At 53.7% G+C, this 25112-nt stretch overlaps 6 protein-coding genes across 6 annotated transcripts; 4 read left to right on the forward strand and 2 right to left on the reverse strand.

Moving 5' to 3' along the window:
* Positions 1-1829: 1829 nt before the first annotated feature.
* Positions 1830-3306, forward strand: G6M90_00g109240 (uncharacterized protein; the record flags this gene model as incomplete). Its single annotated transcript, XM_014688444.1, has 4 exons — positions 1830-2047; positions 2142-2266; positions 2374-3036; positions 3107-3306. The coding sequence occupies 4 exons, from the start codon at positions 1830-1832 to the stop codon at positions 3304-3306; spliced, it is 1206 nt and encodes a 401-aa protein (XP_014543930.1).
* Positions 3307-3934: 628 nt separating this feature from the next.
* G6M90_00g109250 (uncharacterized protein) lies at positions 3935-5312 on the forward strand (the record flags this gene model as incomplete). The annotated part of the gene is made up of 2 exons (XM_014688443.1): positions 3935-4698; positions 4826-5312. The coding sequence occupies 2 exons, from the start codon at positions 3935-3937 to the stop codon at positions 5310-5312; spliced, it is 1251 nt and encodes a 416-aa protein (XP_014543929.1).
* A 1726-nt stretch (positions 5313-7038) lies between these two features.
* G6M90_00g109260 (uncharacterized protein) lies at positions 7039-8476 on the forward strand (the record flags this gene model as incomplete). Its single annotated transcript, XM_014688442.1, has 3 exons — positions 7039-7288; positions 7542-8009; positions 8274-8476. 3 exons carry the CDS (start codon positions 7039-7041, stop codon positions 8474-8476), a joined length of 921 nt encoding a protein of 306 aa, XP_014543928.1.
* Positions 8477-9700: 1224 nt separating this feature from the next.
* Positions 9701-10603, reverse strand: NRG1 (Transcriptional regulator NRG1; the record flags this gene model as incomplete). Its single annotated transcript, XM_014688441.1, has 1 exon — positions 9701-10603. The coding sequence occupies one exon, from the start codon at positions 10601-10603 to the stop codon at positions 9701-9703; it is 903 nt and encodes a 300-aa protein (XP_014543927.1).
* Positions 10604-20551: 9948 nt separating this feature from the next.
* Prpf31 (U4/U6 small nuclear ribonucleoprotein Prp31) lies at positions 20552-22454 on the reverse strand (the record flags this gene model as incomplete). Its single annotated transcript, XM_014688440.1, has 2 exons — positions 20552-22048; positions 22164-22454. 2 exons carry the CDS (start codon positions 22452-22454, stop codon positions 20552-20554), a joined length of 1788 nt encoding a protein of 595 aa, XP_014543926.1.
* A 350-nt stretch (positions 22455-22804) lies between these two features.
* Positions 22805-24823, forward strand: clf1 (Pre-mRNA-splicing factor clf1; the record flags this gene model as incomplete). The annotated part of the gene is made up of 1 exon (XM_014688439.1): positions 22805-24823. One exon carries the CDS (start codon positions 22805-22807, stop codon positions 24821-24823), a length of 2019 nt encoding a protein of 672 aa, XP_014543925.1.
* Between the last annotated feature and the right edge of the window lie 289 nt (positions 24824-25112).

Consider the following 25112-nt stretch of genomic DNA (forward strand, 5'->3'; position numbering starts at 1 on the left):
CGGACAGACAAAGCCGCGGGATTCTTTTAGAGTTCGAATGGCGAGTAGGTTGTAGCCACCTTTAAACCCGAACAAAGTTGTAGATAAGCAAGTACTGGGTAGCCAGGTTGCCAGAGGAGCACACTGGATTGGGCGTCGACGAGGAGTGCTGAACCCTTGCAAGCTCGTGTCGCCAGTCGTGTGCCATATCCCTCTCCGTGTGCAATGCGGAGGCGGTTTGGTCAAGTGCGTCAGAGCTGTGTCGAGATGACGATGGTTGTCGGTCGAGTGGGCGCTGGATAGGTTCAATGTTGGTCGTTGAAGAAGTGGTGGGTGCAAGTTCGGTCAGCCCGTCACGATGTTGCTTTGGACCTCGTGGGCGGCTCTCCCGCGTTTAGTGGTACAGATCGGGCAGTGGGCCCTCTTGGCAGCGACCACTGGCGGCCAGATTGGACGAATCCAGACTCCGTGGCTGCTGCTAAGCCTGAAGGTTGGTCCATCCTCCCGCTCCGCGCAATGCGGGACGTGGACAGTGTGTGACTGGGCGCCTGGCCCCGGGAGCTGGACGCCGTGCGCGGTGCTCCGTACTCCGGTCTTTCAATGCTGTCTGGTGCAATTGATGCTCGAACTTGTGGGTGAGTGACAAGGTGACCAAGTCTAGGTCTCGGAGCCATTCAACGTTGATGCCTGTACTCCGTACACAGTATGCAGTCTCAAATTGCAATGCTTGGCTCAAACCCCAGGTGCATTGTCTATGTACTCCGTACCTAGGTGTCCGATATCTGGACCCGTGCACGACATAGGCAGCTGCGCACAATTGCACTTGCCGTTGTTGGCCATCATGCTGACTGACCGGGTCAAGTATCAATTCAATTGTATGTCACTTTATGAGCTGGGTGCTCCATGTCCAGGAGACCTGTCATGTTGGCAACATTCATTCATGCATCGATGTGTTCTTGCATTCCTCCGTCCTCCGTGTTCTTACTCTTTCTCCTACTGGTGTCGAGCATCCAAGACACCATCTTGAGCCCACATCAATGTTTAGTGTTTAGCCTTGAATCTCCATTTCCTGCGCGCGCCTTATTGATCGGCACGCTGCTCGACACGCCCGCACTCCGATTCGCTTGCCAACAGCCTCGCAGGACCTGTGCCCTGTCAACCCGTGCCCAGATGGGTCGACATCGTGTGTCCGTGGCTCTCAATGCTCTCGATGCTTGTGTGGATCCTGCCCCAGCAACTATAATCTCGACATGCCCCGAACCTGGAGCTCCAACTGTCTGTTGGTGCCAGACTTTGCTTAAGTAGCCGACCAGGCACAAAGTACCTGACGTCTCGTGCAATATTCGCCGGCCACGCTGGAGCTGCTCCAATTGTCGCTCCTTGCTTCACGTGTGCGTGGGCGTGGGCGTGGGCGTTTTACATTTTCGCCGCAACGCCCAATTCCCCAATTGCTCCCCATCCCCATTTTACCGGCCCAACTACTAGCTCCAACGGGGGCCAGCCAAGGGCAAAGCGAACCAAGCGGGAAAAAAGAGGCAGAAGAAAAAAGCGTATCCAGCAGCCTGTCGTCATTTTTTCTTTATTTCCGTGGCCTGTTGTTAGTCCGTGGCTCCTGACAGGGACGGTCCGCACGTTTCCGAGTGCCCTCTGTAATACCCTGGCTTTGATTAGCATAATAATTCCTTGCCCTGCTCGTTGCGCTTATTCCTTCCCCGCCATCACATCGTCCCTCGTCCCTCGTTGTGACTCGGTCATGACCTCTTTCATCACCCGCGGCCGCGCCCGAGCTTGGATCGTCATTTGCCGTACGGGGTTCCAGCACGCTACTTAGCACCTGGGCCGTCGTAGGCATGGCCGGTGCCTCTTCGTCCTCCGGATCGTCCTTCACCTCATCGTCTCTCGGGCGACCTCCTACCTATAGCCGTTCCCATGTCAGCCCAGTAGATTCGACCTGGACCCCGATCTCGGGCGTGTCGACGCTGTCAGCGCCGTCCACCGGGGGCTCTGTCGCGCTCCAAACGTCCCTTCGTCCGCTGGATCTGGGGCCGCCAGGATATCAAGCAACAATGTGAGAACCCTAGACCAGGCCATGTCGGAAGTCGTAATCCAAGCACAAGCACAACTTGGATTGTATACGTCTTGAGAACTAACTGTCTTTCCAGAGTTTTGTTCCAAGACACCCCAGACGAGCGCACAGTGTATCTAGGCCCATGGGAAGTGGTTGGTTCAGAGCAAAGACGAGTCTTGTGGCAATGTAGCTACCAGAACGAGCTGCTTGAGCATTACTGTATGTCGCTTTTTTGTCGTTGATGCCATCAGCAGTCAATGTTTTCGCCTTGCACCTCTCCGGTGTACATGTCCCGTGTCTCCCATGTCGCTAACGTGGCAGAACAGTACCATCGGATATCCCGTCAGAGATCCATCCACATACACTTCATTCTCGACATCGACAGTACCATGATCCTTCGGACATGGAACGATATCTGACGTTCCCTGAACCTCATCGGATCCGGTACTTCTCCGACGAAGGTGTTTGTATTCATGACCAGTACATTCAAGTCAGATACGAATTCACAACTGTAGATGCATCTGTTCGATTTCAGGGAGATTTACGACGAAAGGACATGGTAGGATTTTATGATGTGGATGTCGTATGGACTAATGTCCATGGCCGAACAGATAGTTTTGGTAAGGTCAAGGGAATCGGAGCAATTCAACGTCTCAAGATGTGGCGCGACCGATATACCACGTTCCATTCCCTAAGCGTACTTGCAAACAAGACGGACGGCCAGTATCGCGAGTACGATGTGCACATCTTTGATGGAGAGCTGCGAAGTCGTGATGATCGAGCGAAACAATTGAAGCTTAGTGTTCGGGGTCGGCGAGGTAGCGCACCTGATGAGGCCTCTCAACGCCGATTCTCGTTTGCTCGGGGGGTACGACCAAGAGTACGATCATCAGGAGGTAATATTGGCCAGAGTAGCTCAGAATCGAACCCGTCGTCTGCACAACCTGTCGACATTCGTTATTTATCCATTCAGTTTAGCAGCCGGCAAGGTAAGTCTTGGCCTTCCGCACATTCATACGCTGAGGGTCATGAGATACTGGGGTCTAACTGCAGCCACAGATTACCGACGGTTTCTCGAAATGTGGCTGTATGCTCACAGTACTGATCGAGACTTTCAAGGGATTCCCTTTCCTCCGCACCATTTTGAACTACCTTCACCACAAATGCTGCCAGGTCAGCCAGTTGAGCTCGAGTCCCCCGATTGGACTCGCACACTCGAGCCTGTTGCCGAGCCAGAAGAATCAGACGACAGGGGATGAGAGGGGTCATTATGAGCAAGGTTTTACCATGATATATCAGCGCCATCATAACAAAGAACACGCAAAACTATGACGACAGAAGGCAGGACCAAGCACATGCAAAAGTATGGTGTGCTGGCAACGGTTCTGGGGCAGCCGCTTTGTCATTAGCCTTCCTACAACGACATCTAGAAGCACACGTTGAAGCCCACGGATGCGTCGGGGAGTCGCATCTTGTTCTGTGTCCAATGCCCACTTGTGAAGTGGTCAGGAATCAGCTGGAGCCATGTGCCCTGTTATGAGGTTAAGGTACGCGGGGTCATCAATCACTTGAGGGTAACCTCAAAAAGACCCCGATATTGATTTGAGCCCCTCAATTATCTCGAGCTCCCCGAGGTCATGGCTGCGTGGCGTGCCGATAAGTCGACTGCCAATTGGACCCCCCACCAAAACGCATGCAGCTCGACTCACACATCACATCATACATGTCCTTGGCTCCGCTCATCTGGCCACCCATCATGACATGACGTTCTTTTTCAGTCATCTATCTCATCAAGTTGGAGACATCCCCCAATGAATTGGACGCTCGTAACGACATTTCAGGCCTGCGTTACGCGCTGCACCTTGTGCGCCAAATAAACCGCTCACTATGAAAATTATTCTTTCCATCAACGCCGGCTCCAGCTCAGTCAAGATATCGGCTTACTCGGCGGAGAGAAATGGGCATCTGCGACAGATTGCCGAGGCCCAAGTCAGTGGATTAACAGCACCACCAGCAAAACTCAAATACTCGAGATATGGGAAGGCAATTGCCAAAGACCAACAGGCTGGCCAAAAGATCCAAGGACAGGATGATGCTTTCTCGGTTCTGCTAGATACGCTCATCAACGACGGTGAGCTGCGAGAAATCACGTCCAAGAATGACTTGGCAATCGCATGCCACCGAATTGTTCATGGCGGTGACTACACCGAGTCACGGACTATTACTCGAGATACGTATCACCATTTAGAAAAGCTGAGCGATCTTGCACCGCTACACAACGGGGCGGCTCTCGGCATTGTAGAGTCGTGTATAAAGCAGCTTCCAGGGGCTATCAATGTTGCCTGCTTCGACTCTCAGTTTCACGCAACTATTCCACCACATATTTCCACGTACCCTATCAACCCAGATATTGCGGAGAAGAACCGACTTCGCAAGTACGGCTTTCACGGCCTAAGCTACGCGTTCATCACGCGGTCAGTCGCCGAGTTTCTTCAAAAAGACGCCAATCAAGTCAACATGATTGCGCTTCATTTGGGGAGCGGTGCCAGCGCCAGCGCAATCAAAGCTGGTAAAAGCTGGGATACAAGCATGGGATTGACACCTTTGGCCGGCCTTCCAGGCGCAACTCGAAGTGGTAGCGTTGATCCCAGGTACGTTGACATATTTTTCTTTGGGAAGAAAACATAGGAAACGAGAGAGTGAGAGACGGAGAAGGGGGGGAAGTTGAGATAACTCGGGACGCAGTGTAGGATTGTGACTAACAATGGTGGTGCACAGTCTTGTCTTCCACTACGCTAGCGATGTCGGCAAACTGTCGCCGGCTTCTACCGAACACCTTCACATTTCCAGAGCGGAAGAGATTCTCAATAAACAAAGCGGGTGGAAGTCTCTGACGGGGACAACGGATTTCAGCGTCATTGCTGGCTCTGACGAGCCCAAGCACAAGCTGGCTTTTGACATATTCGTGGATCGGGTCTGCGGCTTCATTGGCAGCTACTACGTGTCGCTCGAGGGCCAAGTTGACGCACTGGTATTTGCAGGTGGAATTGGAGAAAAGAGTGCCCGTCTACGTGGCGAGGTGGTGCGGCGTACAAGCTGTCTCGGGTTTGCCATTGATCAAGCCCGCAACTCGAGGAATCTCACAGAGGTGGTGGAGGAAGTGGGCTCGGATCAGGCACGGCACCGAGTGTTGGTTTGCCAAACGGATGAGCAGTTGGAAATGGCCAGAGCTGCCACTGAGAAGGGGGAGTTGTGGGATGCATGAGACTTGCACGAGTGATGGTGGACGCCCATATAAGAAGCAGTGTGGATGATGGAGTATGAGCTCTTGGACAACAGAATGTCCCACATAGTACCGTAGAAAGTACTTTATTCACGTCGAGAAATTGCATCTCGGTTCGGTGCCATCCAGATTGGATATAATTGGATATAAAACCACGATTCAGCTGAAGGATTTGGGCATGTTCTGGTCCGCGAGCCACGTCATGCTGGAGAGTTGAGGGATGGCAGGCAGAGGCCACGCGGCCTGCATAAGCGGCCTGGCCTTTTCAGCGTCGACTATTGTCCTTGGTGCAAAAACTCGACTTCTTCCATTGGTAGTAATTGAATCCCTAGATGCGTCATCAAAGCACAAGGCTCGCTCAGGGTTGGCTGCGGCTCCAAGACGGATTTTGCGCGCGAACCAAGCAGCTACCCTACAGAACGAGTGCATGCGGGATGACGCGGTCAAGTAGACCTGCCTCTTTTCGGTCTGTCAAGCTGTGTCATCAAGTTGCTGCAGCACAAGGCGCAATGGCTTGCAAACAAAGTAGCATCAAGGGAGGCGGAGCACGGCGATGCTCCCCCAGGGACAGTATTGACCGAACGGGTGCCACGAAGTCTCGAGATTAATTGGCCGGTGCCGCGATGGGCAGCACGGACTGGCAGTGCTTGCTTGCTGCCCGGATTGTGGCGGAGTTGCGAGACATGAAAGAGGAAGCTGGCCGGTCTGGTCTGGCGTCTTTCCGCGACGGTTTACGCCAGGCATTTAAAGCCCTCCGGGATCCCTCCAGCGTTTGCTGACGGGTATGAAATTCCGAGTCGGACCTTTTATTTTATTTTTTTAATCTGGAGTTTTTGTTTGGCAGACGGGTGGCCGCGCGTTTCACAGACCAGCCACAGCAGGATATTCAGTCTTGCCCTTGCCCAGCACCGTACGAGCTATTTGGCACGCTGGTCATAAACGGCCTCGCTTTGTGCGTATATATAGCGAGGCTGGTGTCCCCCGACACACCTCACCTTGCCTCTTGAGTTTCCGGCTCCAGCCTTTGAGGGCTGTTGACGAGATTCGAGACGGGCGCAGAGTCGAGGCCGAGGGTGGTGAATAGACGACAAAAGGCGCGTCGCTTGTGTGCGCCCTATTCCAAGACATTGATTCGATCCCACGGCCCTGGAATCCCCGAGTCTTGGGTTTCTCCTCCTGTCGAGACATTTTGGCACCTGGGGTTCGTCGCAAGGGACCTGGACCTGACCTGATTCCAAGTCACATATCGCCGCTGGCGTCGCAAGGGTCTGGAACGTTGTTGTTTGTATGTATGTCTACTCCGTATATAGCCACCCTTCCCACGCGCTGCTCTCTCGTGGCCGAGGCCCCAATCCATCCAGTCTGCTCACCTTGCTCCCCGTAGACGAGTCATTGCGCTGTCTATCCGTGCTTCACGGGGGTTTTTCTCGCCTTCTTGGCACTCGCCTGCCTGCCCTTGCACGGTGAGACGGGGCACTTTGGATCGTGAGCGGACAACGAGTCGCTTATCCGGGCCCCCGTCACGACGACATCCTACTACTCCGTACCATAGTCACATTGATAAAAGGGGGAACCGGGGGCGGAAAGGACCCGCGATTTATACCTACACAGGGAAATCGCATCGAAGACAGCCCACCAGACGTTTCACTGGAACTGCTTGGCAAGCAAGGGAGGACGGGCCGGCGCGAGAACAAGACGGCAGGAAACCATGCGCAACTGGCCTCGCGTGGTGATGCTTGCTGCGGCCGCGTGGACCGGCGCGGCCGCGGCCAGGGAGTTCCGGGCTCTGGTGTATCGCGGACCGGCCGTGTGCCAGAACTGTCCTGGGGCCCTGGCGCAGCTTTTGGAATCATCGCCGCAAAAGGTGGCCGTCACGTATGCTGGTCCCGGTGAGGAGGTCAAGGTGACGGCCGAGAGCTTGCGCAACGTGGATGTGTTTGCGTACGGAGGCGGGCCAGGTACGTTGTCTTGTTCTTTTTTTCCCGAGTCGACGTTTTTCCAAGCATCAGTTTTCTTTTTGCTTCTGTTTGTGTTCGTTTGGCCATGGTCATGCCATTTTGAATGCCCATGACATTGCCAAAACAACAACAACAAGAAGGACTCCTATCCCACGAAGAAGCACCACCACCGCCTTTTGCTTTCTCACAGGACGAATTCGTCCTTGTAAACGCCGTGTACTTACAAGCACCTCGTTGCCCGTTCCGCGTGCAGACCTAGACGGCGCCTGGGCGGAAATCCAAGACGCGGCCCCCGCGATCCGCGACTTCGTCTCCCGGGGCGGCCGCTACATGGGCGTCTGCCTCGGGGCCTTCCTCGCCGGCTTCTCGCCGGGCCTCGGGCTCCTCCCTGCCGGGGCCGACGTCGACCGCGAGATCGACCAGCGCCGCGCGCAGGTGGCCAACGACTCCGACACCCTCATCCAGGTCGACTGGACCTTCCAGTCCGCCGCGGCCGGCCACGCCAGGGGCCAGACCGTCAGCGACCGCTGGGCCTACTTCCAGGACGGCGTCGCCATCAAGGGCCTCCCCGGGGCGCGACGACGCGCCAGGGACAGGGCCGCCGGCCACGCCGTGCTCGCGCGGTATTCCCAGTCCGGCGACGTCGCTGCCTCGCGGACCCCCCACGGCGACGGATGGGTCGTCCTCGTTGGCATCCATCCGGAAGCAACCTCCCTGTGGTGTAAGTCTGGGGCCTCGCGTCCTCTGTTTCCTGTCCTGTCCTGCCCTGTCCTGCCCCCCCGCCCTCTTCCAGGTCCGGTTTTGGGCTTCAAATCTTGATTCCTGACAAGAGGCTGGAAATTGCCGTGTTTGGACTAGTAATTGCGGCCGTGGCGTCTGGGTTGAACCCCCACCCCTCTCCGCGACTACTACGAGTAGTTTGAACGTTATCCCCTTTCAGCTCAATATGACAAACAACAAGTGCTAACGGGGGGGATGCCGGCAGACAATAGGTACAACTTGACCAACCCTGATGGTATCCAGTTCGATATCGGATACGACTTTGTCAGTGCCGCTTTGGGGTCTGCCGACGGAACGCCCGGGAACCAGACCCAGAAGAGCGGGGCGAGCAGAGGGGAACGCGGTGCGCCGCATAACCCTTTGGGTTTGGTAGTTCAGATGGTTAAGAAACTCTTTTGGGGGCGGTGAGGAGTGAGGAGGAGTGAGGAGTGAGCGGGCGGTTGGGTTGACAATATCTTCGAAAGAAGAGGGGGAGGAGGAGGGGAGAGTTATGGCGAGGCGGCACCATCAACTATTATGTAGGCGTAAAAAACAAGCACATAGATACCCGGGGGATAGTCTACTTGATTACAACTATTCGTCACACCAAATGGCACCAGTCGCCCAAAAGCACGCGTCAAAGAGTACGAGCCAAGGTGCGAACCAACATCACCCGAGCAGTTTCATGGCAGCAATAGCATCACAAAAGAGGAGCAAAAGAGGAGCAAAAGACATGGCAATTCGTATCAATTCCTATACCCAGATAATCCCCATCAACGCAACCGCAGAGAGCAGGTCGGTCAGATACACCCATGCCTAAAAGCTATGTACGTCCCTAAAAAGCCGCCCATTGCACCAAACCCTATCGTATGGTGCTTCCAGTCAACGAAGCCGGTTGATTGGAACATTTTTTGCGTGTATATGTGTATGTGCGTGTGTCTCATGTCGGTGATTGCATGGCATAACATCCCCTTAATAGAACCATTCATAACAAACAAACAAGTCTTTCCAAGATCAATAAACGCCAGAATATGAACAAGCCCCACGCTACTCCAACCAGCCAAGACAAGGATGACATGACACACGCATCTCAAAGGTTTGCGAGGATGAGGTGGGGTACTTGAGATAGAAAACCTGAAGACCGACTTGGTCTCTTGCCAGATGAAGATGAAGAAAACGTCATGAGGTGCTTAAAAGCGTGTACAAGCCACCTGTATATTGTATTCCCAAAGTCCCAGTGTGATCGCCGTGATACTAGATCAACAGATAGCGCCGATATAAAAACCGAAAAAAAGAAAAATTGTAAGCCGCCCCGAACCTGGATATCAACAACGCCGGATCAAATGATGGCACACACGAGGTGCCCAGTACCAAAATGTACAAAATACGACTCCATCGCCGTGTTGGGTTTGGCAAGGGAGGCGAATGCTGCTCGCGAGCATTGTGCCCTCCGGTACAGAAGGTAGAAAAAATACAGTCCGTAATCGAATTTTAGTTTTTAAACGAGTGTGCAGCATCTACCGCGCAGACTCGTGGTCACACGCGGGATTAAGCATTAACGAGTATTTGAGCCCAATTGACAGAGAATGCCATGGACGTAAAGTTCCCTCAACATTGAGAGCTCAATGCCTTAATTTCTCCAAGGCACCGATATTATTGCCTCCTGCTGCCCTCCTGGCAAGCGACTGCCATGGCCAGGGCGTCGAGGCCGCTGCTCGGTGACCTGGCGATTGCAGGACGGTTCAACAGGGGAAGATTGTGGGTGCGGAGTTCCCATGAGCTGGTGCTTGGTGAGGCCATAGGCTGTGCAGAAGAGGCATAAACATCCGACTCCCACTGCATAGCCTCACGGCTGCCCACACTGCTAGTTGTGGTCGTTGAGGTAGAGGAGCGGCTGCGACCGGCGGATGAATTGCGGCGTGCTTCAGCAAGGGCGGCCTTTTGCGCACGCTGGCTGGCTGATGATCGGCTCTTGTCCTTGTAGTGGGTTTCCAAGTGCTGTTTCATGTTGTCGGCGCGGGTAAACTTCTTTTGGCAGCCGGGATATGTACACTGAACGGCCTTCTCGGCAGTGTGAATCTTTGAGTGCCGCGATGCGTGGCCAGACGTAGTGAAGGTCTTCTTGCAACCATGAGAATCTCTATATCGGCAAGGATATCGCTTGCCAGGACGGTCTGCGGGCGGCGGTGCAGAAGGAGCGGGAGTGTCATCTTCATACGAGGTTGACCGGCTGCTATCGACGTAGGCGGGCCGCTTGGAAGGGAGCTCGGCGGCATACAGGGATGCTCTTGGATACGCATAGTCGGCCGAAGGCGTTAAAGGCGAAATGGGATCATTGCTCATCTGAGAGTCGTAAGAATCCGAACGAAGCAGCTCCGGGGTGTTGGGTGATGACGAGTTGCTGCGTGGGCTGGGATATGGACGACATGGTTGGAAGCCAATATGGTGGTGGTGTTGCTGTTGTTGTTGGTGGGGGTGAAGCTGAGTCTTTTCGTAGCGAATACTGTCGTCGTTGAGCAGTGACACGCGGCGACCCGCGGCGTTTCTAGCCTCCATTCTGAACGGCTAGAGAAGACGTCTGCAAGTGTGTCGGTTGTGTTGGCTGGTGGATTGGGAAGTAGCTGTACAGCCAATGTGAAGGGTGTATTCGGAACAACTGACGAACAGATGGCTTGTCTGCGAAGGTCGAACGGCACAAGAGGAGATTGGTACGAATGGATGTCAAAGAATTGCTCAATTGCAAGAGACTCGCCCAGCTCGCAGGGACCTATATCGATAGCTGTTCGGTTGTTGGTTTTGGCGCGTTGTGCAACGTGAGCGGCAAGGCGGAATATGCCTGGTTGGAGTAGTAAGAGTCGTGCAAGAAGGAAACACAACTGACGAGGCTGTCGGAATTGGATTGTCTTGATCAACTCTCACATACAAGTGCGGCAGCTGTGAAGGGGGAAAAGGGAAAGGATAACCCAGGTCTTCTTTTGCTCTTCCAAGTGTTGCCGCTGTTGGAGCTCAGGACCAGCCGTTGCAAAACTAAGAAAGCTTGGGTGGGCTCAGCGAGTGAGGTGAGGTGAGGTGAGGTGAGAGATGCAGAGGTTAAAAAAGAGACGAGGCGTGCTCAAGGCGTGTTCCAAAGCGTGGTCCAAAGCGTGGCCCAAGGGCGAAGAGGGTGTGCCGTGGAGACTGGAGCTGCAGGTGGCAGAGAGCAGCACTTGAGAGCCAGAGAGGTGACGGGGGTGCTAGTGACGTTTTCGTGACGACAAGGTCCTAGCGCAGAGAGGCGTGCGGCAGGTGAAGCATGTGAAGCAGGTGAAGGCAGGGCGAGAGTGGCAGGGTGGTAGGTATTGCAGGTGTTGAAGAGGCCAGGGCCGGGCTGCTGGGTCATCAATGGGTTTGCAGCAGGCTGTGCCGACGATGTTGAGCGTGTTGGAGGTCGATGCGTGGTCTTGGGTGAGAATGGCAGAAGACCTGATGGCGATGGAAGGCGGGAGGCTATGGTTAAAAGAGTTAAAAGAGGAGCAACTCCGAAAAAAAAGCACAACAGGCAAGGTCAGGGCCAATCGAGGAAGCAGGCAGGACGAGCGGGATGGATCGAGTTTTCAGCAATCCGGGCGTGTTTCGCATGAAACCCCATCCTCGCTGAGCACCACTTTTGCACCTTGGATCGGGGGTGGGATCGAAGAAGGGCTTCCGAATGATGGCGAAGAAAGATTGGCCCCTCCATGTCGTGTCTCAATCAATGCCTGCCTGGTAGCCAGAGAGCGACCCGACGATTGGCGCAAGTGCACAACTGCACAACGGCGCATGTGCACCAATGTACCACTGCACTGCCGCACCACTGCAGTAATACTTGGAGCTAGCTGCATGCGAAGAACCCTGCCCGAGCAGCTTTGCATCGAATGAGGCATGGGGCATGGGGCATGGGGCCAGCATGGGGCCAGCATGGGGGGCATCGGGGCTTGGGGGGCCTGGGGCCTGGGGCGCAGAGCACGCAGCGCCAGTGTGCAGCCTGCCTGCAAGAGAACCAAGACTGGCCAAGACGACCGACTGGCCTTGCCTCACGCCACGCCACGCCACGCCACAGCCACACCCCCTCTCGGCTACCTAGGTACGTATGTACGTATGCAGTACTACTCCGTACTACCTACATAGACACATCCAACATCCTGCCAAAAGCCCTGCCTTCGAAACTCAATCTTGAAATCAGCACCAGACCCTTCTCCCCGTGCTTCGCCAATTGCAGGCCAAGAGACATGCCGTCAACATCATACCGCTATCCGTTTTTACCAACTAGCCTGGCGGAATAAATCAATTGGGCGCTAGCACCGGCGTTTTTCTTGTCACCTCAACATTGGCACAGATGGCCCTGGAATGACACTTGAGAACCCAGCTCTTGCTGAGACGCAGCATAAACGTCCAATAACCCGGGAACCAAGTAATACTCAAACCTAGCTTCGGCTATGACCTCTTTATCTATAATCATGGAAACACGGAGACAAGCAGCAACCGCAACGTCTGAATATTGATCGTCTTGTACACCACTCGACACCCTGTGTTATTTCAGCATCGACGAGTGGCCACAGGGAGCAAAAAACCCTTCAACACGAGTCGTCCAACCACCCGAGCCCAAGACTACACACGCCCCTTTCCTAATGCCTGTTCGCTCAATGGAGCGGGTGGAGACCAGGCACAGCACGACAGGGACCCGTGGGGAATTAGGGGGAGTGCGCCTGTGTCCGCTCCATTGACAAGTGCATGGTAGCTTTTGCTGGGTTTGGAGACCAGAGAGAGATCCCTCTGGAGTTACGGAGAACTGACCAAGCAGACTGGTGCGCGGCTGGAAGCGGCAGCTGCAGTTGCAGGCACACATACGGAGTACATGTCAACTGGTAATACGGGGTACATGCGCATCAATGTGTGCGAGCAAGACTACAACCTTTTTTCTTCCCCAACTGTCCGTCTGCGGTGCCGTCTGCGGCTTGACTCGTATCCAGAGGTCCCTGGCTTGGGATTGGCCATCAGCATCAGTCTGTTGCAGAATTCAGAGTGTTGTCTTTGTGCACGCTAACACGGTCTCCAGAGCTATAACGTCCTTTATTATCCATACGGAATTTGCTCTCTGGCAATCTAGGGGCTTTGTCGGGGCTCGGGGCTCGGGGCCGTTACTGATAGCCATCTACGCTTATCACTTCATTTCCCGTCCGCCAAGACATAATAATGAAGGACAAGTTGCTCTTAAAACGAGCCCGAGGCCAAAGCGCGCGGCGTCAAAACAATGCTACTATTTCGGTTGCGCGGGTAAGGCGTCGTCATTAGCCTCCCCATCTTGTCACTGCCACAGGGGTTCATGATAGGGTGAAAAGGCTTGTGCTGACGGCCAAAGTTATATGTATGCCAATCCCGCCTTGCCACACGGACATCTTATCAATGGTCGTCATTCACCCTTATATCTCAATCATTTATCTCGAGTCAAGTCCTTGTCCGCAAGATATTCCAAGCAACATTGGGAGACCTCCTCACACACTCTGTCCAGCCGTTTTCGACCTGTTAGTCATCATCACCGCAGCTTCACTTTTAGCAAATTCTCCCCATACTTGTGTCTCGGCTCTTTGGGTTCTTTATGAGGGGAATTCCTGTGCTTTGCCGACTCGCTCTACTGGTGCGTTTAGCTCCAGTTACTGTACATACTGCTTCCTTCAAGCTTTCTTCACCGACGTACCCAGCATTTCGCTTGACAGCAAACTGGGACGCTTAGGCTCTTTGACACAAGGATCTTGTTGCTTGAGACTTGGGGCCGTGCTGTTGCGACGGATCCTCGACGGGTCAAGCTGGGGCCAAGAGTTCTCTCTCTTCCCACCCCACCCCCAGTTACCAAAGGGGTTCTTCATTCCGAGCTTAGCCAAAAACAAAAAAAAAGAAACAAGAGAAAAAACTATGTACAAAGAAACCATTTTATCTCACCACCGAAATCTCGATCTCAGTTCAATCTAAGGACTCGCGTGCCCGGGAATGGCCCCGACGGTGGTAGTGAAAATGGATGAATGGTGACGTCAAAGCCTTCAGGCCATTCGCTGGCGAGGCGCCTCCTAGATACAAAGCTCCAACCACCACTGCAGAAGTCGGCATCGACCTTGAGATGCAACATCCCCCTACTGATACAACTAACCAATCCTGACTGATCACCAAAGCTTATCAGGGTGCCTGCTATTCTGTTCGCGCATATCGCCATTTATGGTGGGGATTTGTAACCAGTCGGTTGCAGAACGAATTCTCCCTGTTCCTCTCCTCATATACATACATGTTTGATCTTGTCGCGGCTGTGCATCGTAGCTCATCTGCGCATGCTAGTCAGAGCATCAGACGGCTGTTCGTCGGGAAGCCCTCCCTACTCGCAAGCTCAATACGCAGCCCAATTGGCGTTCGATTGGGGGAGAGAAAATTCCTGTCGGCCCCAGCAGAAGGAAAGCGGCACTACAGGGAAGCGCACGTTTCTTCGGGTCTTGGAAGCTCAAGGCGGAAAATCCAGGGTCGCATCAGGGTCCAGGGTCACCCCCACAGCATCGTCCAATGATCGGAGAGATCGATAAAAAGGTCCCAGGCTGAAGGGATGAGGACTGAGGGGTTCTTTGGGATACCTGGGTGTCTTGGCAGGTACTTTGGCTTCCGGTCTGTCGTGTAGGGAGTACGGAGTACAGAGTACGAAGTACAAAGTCTGGTACTTGACCACGACCTCGGCGACCCGAGCATGCAATTTCGAACAAGACCATGTTGTCGCATGCGTTTTCTTCCCCGCTTTCTAAGCAAACTGAAGAATGGGCATTTTGGGCAACACACACCAGACTTCATCGTCCAGCCAGCGTCCTTGAGCATTGGTGCGGCCACTTTACTCCGGGAGCCACTTGCGTCCTGTTGACGTTTGACATTTGTCGTTGCACGCAACGATGGTCAAGGCGTCTTTGTTGACCTCGCCAACTCGCTTCCCTACAAGACACATAAAGCGGATGTACGGAGTACTCCATACTGACTGGGTCAATAATACTGTCAGCGCGGGTCTCTGGATACCTGCCCTACCTAGCAGGTAACGGTTTTGGGTCACTGCCAGGTCGATGTGGCCAGCTTGGGTGCCAGTGTGCCCGGGGAGAGTTCTCTGACAAGCTCAGACGCACTGCTCCATAGTGATGGGCACACTCCTAGTGTATTGGCAACAGGCAGGGTCCGGAACCCTCGAGTCGAGTCAGATACAACATGTCCAATGCCCGCGAGCCACTTCATCCAGGCCAGAAATGCCCACGTTGACGTCATTGCTCGTCGGCTAGTCACTTACGCGAAGCTAAAGCCTAGCTGCTTGCGGTAATTGGAAGGCCCTGATACGGGGGAAGTATGGGAACCAGAAAAGAAAATATGCGTCTCTTCAGATGGGTAATGCATGAGAATCTGAAGAGGGCTCGGGCTCTTACATCTAAAGGCGGAAGGGGTGCGCGAACTAAGACTCCGGGAACAGCTCGCAGGGCAAACACTTACGGAAGAGCCAGAGACCGAGTTGGTATAGCTATTTCCGAAAACATTGAAAGCCCAATCCGGCGACATCCCAAGAGAGAAAGCAGTAACTGACTCGGTTGGCATTTTGGTGATTGGCCTGTAAATGCAAAGAATACGTGACATCGTGGCCGCAGAACCAGGGAGCAGGAGCTACGAGCCGCATTTTACTTCCAAACCTTTCCAGAAAGGTCAACGTGGAAAGTGACAGACAGGTTCGAACACGTTCAACGTGATGACTTGTCCCCCACATGACATATCTCTACCAGGTGAGTACCCCAGAGCGCGGTACCTCGTCCTATAGCGTCAATACCTAATGTCGAGATGTTTGGCTTCAATAGTTGATGGCACGTTGGCACGCAACGGCCGGGTTGCTCCTGGCCTTTCAGGTCCGAAATGCCAGCTCACTTTACGGAGTACCATGAGGGCAAACTACCTAGGTATGTACATATGTACTATGTGATGTCAAGGAGGAGATGCTCCGTCGGTGGACAATGACGGCAATCCTGGCGTTGGCTGGGTGGATAGCGTGAGCATTTGCGATGAGCAGCCCGTCACCGCCTCTACCCGCCGGTTGCAATTGGATCCAGGGCACAAAGTCCCTGTTCTTGTCCTGCGATCCCGTCCTGACGAGGCCAGTGATGATCACGGCGCCAACGCGTCGTATAATGGCAACCTGCTCCCTGTTCCGCGCTCTACGCCGCATTTGGGCTTGCTAGCAAACCCTCGCAAATGGACGCAAGAGGGGATGGGGAATTGAATAAGCTTGCTGATCGTGCTCTGGCTGTGCGATCGACGATCGACGACCCTGACACCCTGAAAAAAAAAAAGACTGGAAAGGCAAAGCTCCGAAGGGTCTGCTTTGCGTCCCCACAACAACAGAGTCCCGCCTGCCATACCATCCGCACCGACAACTCTGCGAGGCTCTCCATGGCCTGGATGGAATAAGGTTGGAAAGTCGACGTGTGGCCGACATATGTAGTAGAGCATGCAAGAAACTTGAACCCACCAACCGGTAACCATTAGGCGCGGCTCTATGCACACACCCTTCACTCCGCAGTTACCCTGCCCGTCATCGAAACAGCTGGGTGTTGGGCTAGGACAAAGGCATGCGCGAGAAACCGTCAACGCACCACGGACGAGCTCTCTAGCTGTATTGACGGAGAGGTGCTATAAAATGTTTGTACGAACCTGTCCAGCCAGGAATTAGTTACTGTTGCAATGCGGCACATTTGGTTATACTGGCAAGGTTAGTGGTATCCGCGAGCATTCGACTGGCAGGAATGACAGCCCACAATGAAGCCAACTAAAACCTCTGGCTTTGGGGATATGTCCCCTGATCCACGAACAATGCTGGACAGGATCGCAGACATGGCTATGTATTGTCAAAGATTCGTCCATGGCCGCGCTCCCGTCAACTCAAACCTGGGGTAGATAGATTCATGATGTATCTGACACTTTCACCCTGTTGAACGGCACCTGGGCAAATATCTACTTCCTCCAACTTTTAGTGGCCTTCAACCAAAACAGCAACGGCCACATTTTTGAGGGCACAACGTCTTATTGCCGTGTGAAGTTGCGCGGTCTGCCATGGACATTGGCCGGGATCCAAAAGACAAGGGAGTCGCGACCGACGGTCAACATAACAGCAACGCGCTAAGGCAAAATTCTGAAGTCTTTCTGCAGAAAAACATGATTCCTGGCTTCAACTACGTCATGACTCTTTAAAGAAGTGATGCTAGGGAGATGGCTTTTCGGACAAGCGCCAGTCATACGGAGTACAGATGCATGGGACGACGCTGACGGACCCTGCGGTTTTTGCTGTCCCCTTCCCGGTCCCTGCAAGGGCTGCAAATGCATTAGTACTACCCATCACTGCCACCTCCATGAGGGCTGAAGGGGTAGACGGGAGGGGGTGTTGAGTGCTGAGATGCTTGGACACCCCGGCACAGGAAGAGCGTCGAGTGTCAGAGAGAAGGGTCGGCAACCCCAGCGGTAGTTGTGAGTGGTTGTTGCTTAGCCATGGCACTTTTCATATTGTCCTGATTACTTTCAACAACAGGAAGAAAGGCTCCGGGCATCAAATTTCGTCTCCTTGTTAGACCCTTAATAGCACGCAGGATATGTAAGCAGACGCAAGCGTACTGCGTGATGACGACGGCAGCTGACCATTCGGGCAGATGCTGGATCTCTCCTCAGGTCCCAAAAGCACACACGGCTGGGGATGCAAGTTGGACGCCACGTCGTTGATACAATGGCGATCTCTGGGTTTCCCTTGCGGCGTTGCGCAGCCGCGAAATTTCACCTCGACTGCGTTCAACATCGCTCGAGTTGCTTCAGGAGTACTCCGTATGGCGGCGTGTTTGAAAGCATGCATCCTCATGACATCACACAGAGCTCAACCATGTCTCTCACCCTGTCTACCGAGCGGGTTCAGTTGTTTACGAGTCCTGGAAGCACTCCACTGTTCCTGAACGTCTACGGGCTTCAGGCCAACTGGGTGCTTCGAAGTAGTAATCAAGAGGACGGCGGGGCAGACTAGAAGCAGTCAAGCCTCATCATGTCAGATCTCGATGCCGCGAAACAAAATGCGTCCTGTTCGAATCTGAAAAGGCAAAGCATCATGCGCTATGTTGAGCGAGGGAGGGAGTTTCCGAGCTTCAAAGGTGGTACGTGGCGGTGACGCCAAAGCCACACCCAAAACTACTCTGCCCGCATGTCGTTTCGCTGTTGAGGGATAGATTCTGTATTATCGATTCCAAACGTCTAATCAATGCCCTTCTCAGCCCTGGCGCCAGAGCCACGCACTTGGCTCCTGGCGGCACATTCTTGGGACGGAGCGGTGCGCCTGCTGGCATGGGTCGAGATTGTTATCGCTGATCCTCCGGAGCCGAGGAATGTGATTCAGGACGGGAGATGGGCTATGGGATTTACACACCCCAAACTGACTGCTGTAAACGTTGCGACGGGGTTTCTGGTGCCTGGCAAAGAAGGGACCGCAGCTTTGGTTTTTCCTCCAAGACGCGCCATTGAGCGGCGTGCCGTGTAGCCCTTTCTGTGCATGTTGATGCCAACTCGGCGATGCGACTACGACTCGATCAAACGTTGGACCAGGCCCAGATGTTGGAGTTTTGCGCCAGCTCTGGCGCACGAGACGTGACAGAATGTTCTCGGCCATGGCTACTATACCAGATTGGACAGGGACGGACGGAAACTCTATTTGGAAACAAACTTTTCGTTCTGTTTGTTTCGTACATACATCTCGGATCAGGATAAAGCTATCCCGCTAACCCAGTTGCATCTAAAAGTACGCAAATGATGGCTCCCTCCAGGGGTGCCGGCCGTCCTATCCTACAATCCCCGAAAGCCTCGTAAAATACTCCGAGAGCGCTAGAAAGAAGAAGAACATGGCGTCTGGTGTCCTGGGAGGAAGAAGTGCCCTGTCAAGTCCTAAAGGTCGGGGCTGAAGCAACGGCGGCTCCCAAGCTCAACTGCTAGCCACATTATGGGCAAGGATGCTGAGGCTCAAGTATACTGACGCTGGACAGCTAAACAAGAGTTAATTCATCACAATATACTGCGTACTTGAAGGTACTCAAGTGCTATAGACAGTGTTGATGGCTCAGTTGCATCTCCGTGGCTCCTGTGCCAACAAGACTAGATACAAATTGAAGCATATATATGATGAATTAGGGAACGGCGCCAGAGAGACCGGCGAATGAAAAAAATGAGACTTGGTTAAGCTGAGTCTCATGCGAACCGGTGGGAGCACAGCATGCCCTGCATTTCACAACCAAACTACTACGTACTATCCCTCATCATCTGCTCGTGTCTTAGATACGAGGGTCCTCATGTTCTGTGAACTAGTCTCGGGTCGTCTGTTCACCTAGTCTCAGGGAGAGTCGCAATCCTAACACAAAACGACGTAATCGGCCCAAAATGGAATCATGCTGACAGACGATTGAAATGGCAAGGGCATAGCCGACGACGGAAAAAATAACGTTCAACATGAAAAAGGGAAGTTTATTAAAAATAATAATAAAGGGCGGCTAAAAAGACGCAGGTACGCTTGGCTGTATTTTTTCCTCCAAGCCTATTAGCCTGCTTGTTTGTAGGTGTGATGGTGATGCTCGTGGCTCGTGAGGTTTTCTCCCCTTGCTTCCGCGCTGGGCTCTACGAACCTTGAGACTGACTACGTGCTTGACTGGGTTTCACCGTGCCAGTTGAGCCGGGTTACTATACGTACAATGCATATACAATCACGGCGTCAGCATGATGGGGTTGTTGTTTTGTGAGATTCGGTATTTGCAGCCACCGCCCCTGTGCTACTTACTGACTCTGGGTTTGGGATTCCAGCGTACGTCTGGTGGCCGACTTGCACGGACGTTTATCAGCGGCATACCAGACCACCCCCTGGGGCGCAGCTACTTGCATCGACTCTCGTCGGACGGAGGATACTGGGAACGTACAGTCCCCAGAGAGATGTGGTGGCTTATACCGCGGTGTTGTTCGCGGCATCCTATAGTAAATAGTGCGGGATACAGTCCATGGCAGACTCTTTGATGTATTAATATACTAGAGCATTTCGTAGTATAGCTCACGGTAGCCAGGTAAATACTGTGCTGGTCGACGTCTTGCCTCCCACCGTACGTATGTATCACTGGTAAATAGTCATTTATTCCTGTCTAACCGTTCACACTTAATTCATACGAGATCATGCAGTCTCTCGCAAGATGTATCAACTCAAAGACCCCAGCGTCTAATGACAGAGCGCAATAAACTTGTATCCCTGTCAGGTCAGCCTCCTTTTTGTCTGCCATGCGCTTTCATTATTGACTATTCTTACAGCCTGCAGTACGAGCAGCCCACCGACGCGCTGTTAAACCATCGCATAGATCCAGTACCGTCCGATAAGGGGAAAAGATTAAAGTACAACGCCAATTCGCCGTCTTACATGCTGCTGCCCTATTCATCCTATTTCCGCGGCGGAGGAGGTCCCATCTTTGTAGCTCCAGTGTCAACCCTCTTAGCAGCCGGCAGGTCAGGCACCTTGAAGCCACCGTTGGTTGATGACGCTCCCCCAACCTGTGTGAATGTGCCGCCCTTGAACCACCTATCTTCCTCCGCCTTGCGCTTCTTGCTGAGCTCAGCTTGGACCTTTGGATCAACTAATTCCAATCCCTGGACTGGCGTAAACGCCAAAGATGAAGCAGTGCCAGTCGCAGAACCAATTGTGCTTCCAACACCAGATGCTCGAAGGCCCTTCGCACGCAGATCAATACTGCCTGGCGTTTGGCCAAAGCCACCGATAGATGAGGCAGCGCCGCCGACAGTGCTGGCAACGCCCCATCCCTTGTTCTTCGCACTGAGTTTCGCTCTGGTCCGCTGGTCGATTTGCACATTTCGGATCCTGCCGTCGTTCTGCTGTCCAATCATGCCCATGCCAACCGTGCCTGAGCCCGTGCCGTAGCCAACCTCCTGTTCTTCCTTTCCAAATGCCATTCTGTTCTGTGCCTTGCGCAAATCCGTCATGGCAACGGCCTCCTTGGCTTTCCTCGCTCGTCGACCTCCCCGTTTCCGAGATGGTTTGTCGCCGGGAACGGGGAGCGCTCGCTGCCCCTTTTTTGCCGGTGGCTCGGTAAGTTTCTCGAGGCGTTCTAAACATTGCGACTTTAGCTGGTCCCCAGTTGAACCATCTGGTGTCGAATGTATTCTATCAACCCGTGCAGCTAAGACGAGCTTCGCTGCCACAATTCTCATTGCTTGCTTCCTCAGATCGTTGGGGATGCCGCGAATCATATCCGAGTTGTAGAGATATCCCTGCTGGCGAACTCCAATGTTGGTGGCCAGGCCTGCTTGGCGCTTCTTGGATCCCCACGAGGGTATATTACAGGCCGGGGTTTTGGAGAGGCCTGTCAAACCGCCGGCTGCATTCAGAAGCTGCGCGGCAGTAAGAGATCCGATCAGGGCTGTCAAGTTTGGCGCAAAGATATTCATGCGAGACTGAACGTACTCGGTCAAGGTTTGCTTGGCCTTGTGCAGAGACACCATCATAGCGCACGCCTGGCGCACTCGGTTCAGTTCCTCGGGATTGAGCTCGTGGCCCTTGGACGTCGTGGCTTCGACTGTGACAACCATGAGCGACGGTCCGTCAAGAACTGCCTTGAGTCCCATCTTCATTGGGTTGTCTGTAGAGGTCTGCAGTGCCTTGATACTCTCCGAGCTCATCGGCCCATTGCCAATGATTGACACAACCTTGGCATATTCTAGCGGCGTCGTTACCAGTCGCTCGAGTTCGGGAAACCGCGTCGAATAGTGATCGCGGATGAACTTGTGCACAAGCACCACTTCGCCATCAATCATGGTTGATAGGCTATTTGATTGCGTCAACAGATGATACTCTGGGTGGTCCTCGATGTTGCCGGCATTGGTAGTCTGCGTGGATGTTTGTGATCGGTATTGCTCGATTTTCTGCAGCGCTCGGTCCAAAATGTCAGGGCTGTGTCTCAAGAAACTGGATGTAAACGAGCCGTCTTTCAAAAGAATGCAATCGACGTCGTCTTAGATTGGGGGGGGAAATACTAACTTCGAGGACTGGCTCCAGCGTTTGCATCAAGCTGGCAACGCTGCGCACATCTTTGACTGCGCCGAGCTGCATCTTCTCTACTTTCGCCTTGGTTGCCTCTGCATCCCCCATTTCCTTCATGTCGTTTCCTTCCTCATCGTCTGATCCTTCTTGGTCACCATCGACATCCATGACATCGTGGTCGCCATTTTCCTGGGGCTCGTCGTTCACCAGGCCATCATTGTCATTCTCCTCCGCTTCGTCCCCCGAACTTCCAAAATCGTTCAAAAGCTCGTCAGCAACGGTAGACATTGCAGCGATTGTGGCAGCGCGGATGTGGCGGAATGAAGGGGTTCGTCTGGCAAGAAAGGTGCAAAATAAGTCCAGATGCTTGTTTTTTGTTCAGGTTTCGACTGCGAAATGATGTCGCGGAACATTGAAAGCAGTATGTGGCCCGTGCGTCGGCCAAACAAGCAAAACCTTATCGCTGATAAGCGCAACCAGGATTTAGCCTCACCTCATAGACAAGCACGTCGTAGCACGACGCTACACAACACAGCACGACACGACACGACAACCACGCACCCAAACCCGCGGGTGACCGGCTCGCATACAACTCTCATCGCTGAATTTGCACCGGGAGGCGGTCGTTTCAATTCACGATGGAGTCCTCAAGGGGTCCCCCAAGGGTCAAGAACAAGGCCGCCGCGCCAGTTCAGATCAGCGCAGAACAGCTCCTCCGCGAAGCCGTCGATCGCCAAGAAGTCGGCATTCAAGCCCCGACACAGAAGTTTTCCGACTTGGAGGAGCTGCACGAGTATCAAGGGAGAAAGCGCAAAGATTTCGAAGACTATGTGCGCCGGAACCGCATCAACCTGAAGAACTGGACGCAGTATGCGCAGTGGGAGCTGGAACAAAAGGAGTTTGCCCGCGCGAGGTCCGTCTTCGAGCGAGCCCTCGATGTCCTCCCTCACAATGTCGTACTTTGGATCAGATATATCGAGGCGGAGATGAAGTCGAGAAATATCAACCATGCACGAAACCTGCTGGACCGTGCTGTCACGATTTTGCCCCGAGTCGACAAGCTGTGGTACAAGTACGTGTACATGGAGGAGATGCTGGGCAACATTCCCGGCACCAGACAAGTATTTGACCGATGGATGCAATGGCAGCCCGACGAAGCGGCTTGGAGTGCCTACATCAAGCTGGAGAAGCGGTACGGTGAGTTTGAGCGAGCGCGTGCCATCTTTGAGAACTTTACCACGGTTCACCCAGAACCGCGCAATTGGATCAAGTGGGCCAAGTTTGAGGAAGAGTATGGGACGAGCGAGCTAGTTCGAGAGGTTTTCGGAAATGCCGTCGAGACATTGGGCGACGACTTTGTAGACGAGAGACTGTTTATCGCATACGCGCGATTCGAATCAAAGCTGAAGGAGTACGAGCGTGCCCGTGCCATTTACAAATACGCCCTGGACAGGCTGTCGCGGTCAAAATCGAAGCTACTGCACAAAGCATATACCACGTTTGAGAAGCAATTCGGCGACAAGGACGGCGTCGAAGACGTGGTGCTATCAAAGCGAAGAGTCTACTACGAGGAGCAAGTCAAGGAGAACTCCAAAAATTACGACGCATGGTTCGACTATGCCGGGTTGGAAGAATCGTCCCGAGATGCTGATCGAATCCGCGACGTCTACGAAAGGGCAGTGGCCCAAGTACCCCCAACGCAGGAGAAGCGGCACTGGCGACGATACATATACCTCTGGATATTCTACGCCGTTTGGGAGGAGCTCGAAGGCCAAGACATGGAGCGAGCGCGCCAGATATACAGCACATGCCTAAGCCTGATACCTCACAAAAAGTTTACATTTGCCAAGGTGTGGCTTCTGGCAGCGCAGTTCGAGGTGCGCCAGGGCCAACTCACGGCCGCGCGAAAGCTGCTCGGCCGCGCCATCGGCATGTGCCCCAAGGACAAAATCTTCAATGGCTACATCGATATCGAGCGCAAGCTATTCGAGTTTGTCCGCTGCCGCACACTGTACGAGAAGCACATTGAGTTCAATCCGGCCAACTGCCAGACGTGGATCAAATTCGCCGAGCTGGAGCGCGGCCTAGACGACCTGGACCGCACACGGGCTATCTTCGAGCTCGCCGTTGGCCAGCAGCAGCTCGACATGCCCGAGCTTCTCTGGAAGGCATACATTGATTTTGAAGAGGAGGAAGGCGAGTACGAGCGGACGCGCGAGCTCTACGAACGGCTGCTGGAAAAGACGGATCACGTCAAGGTCTGGATCAGCTACGCCCACTTCGAGATCAACATCCCCGAGGACGAGGAGGGCGCCGAGGAGCAGCCGCTCAGCGAGGAGGCCAAGGCCCGCGCGCGCAACGTCTTTGAGCGCGCGCACAAGAGCATGCGCGACAAGGACCTCAAGGAGGAGCGCGTGTCGCTGCTCAATGCGTGGCTGTCGTTTGAGCGGGAGCACGGGTCCGACGAGGACGTGGACAAGGTGCAGAGGCAGATGCCGCGGAGGACCAAGAAGAGGAGGCTGTTGGAGGACGATACCTACGAGGAGTACTTTGATTACGTGTTCCCTGCGGATGACCAGCAGGCCAAGAATCTGTCCAACATCATGGCCATGGCGCAGAAGTGGAAGCAGACGGGGGGTGACTTGTCGGGCGTCTAAGGGAATAAATAGCCTGTGTATCATCATATTCTTGAAACGGCTGCTGGTCGCGTGCTCGTAAATTTGGCGTGAAGGTTGTGTTGTCAAGTATAAGTAGAAACAAAATGCCGCTGGTCCCGGCGGCGCGCCATCGTGTACGGACACGGACAGATTAAACAGCTAATAACCATGTCGCATCTCATAATGGGAAAGTTCCTTGAAGTTTTATTCCCAGCCTACCAAGAACCACCCACCCATCTGTCGTATCGAGGCCCATACTCACAAAAGGTTCTCATGGGAAGCAATAAAA

Source organism: Metarhizium brunneum, chromosome 7 (assembly GCF_013426205.1).
Source record: "Metarhizium brunneum chromosome 7, complete sequence".
Classification (NCBI taxonomy): Eukaryota; Fungi; Ascomycota; class Sordariomycetes; order Hypocreales; family Clavicipitaceae; genus Metarhizium; species Metarhizium brunneum.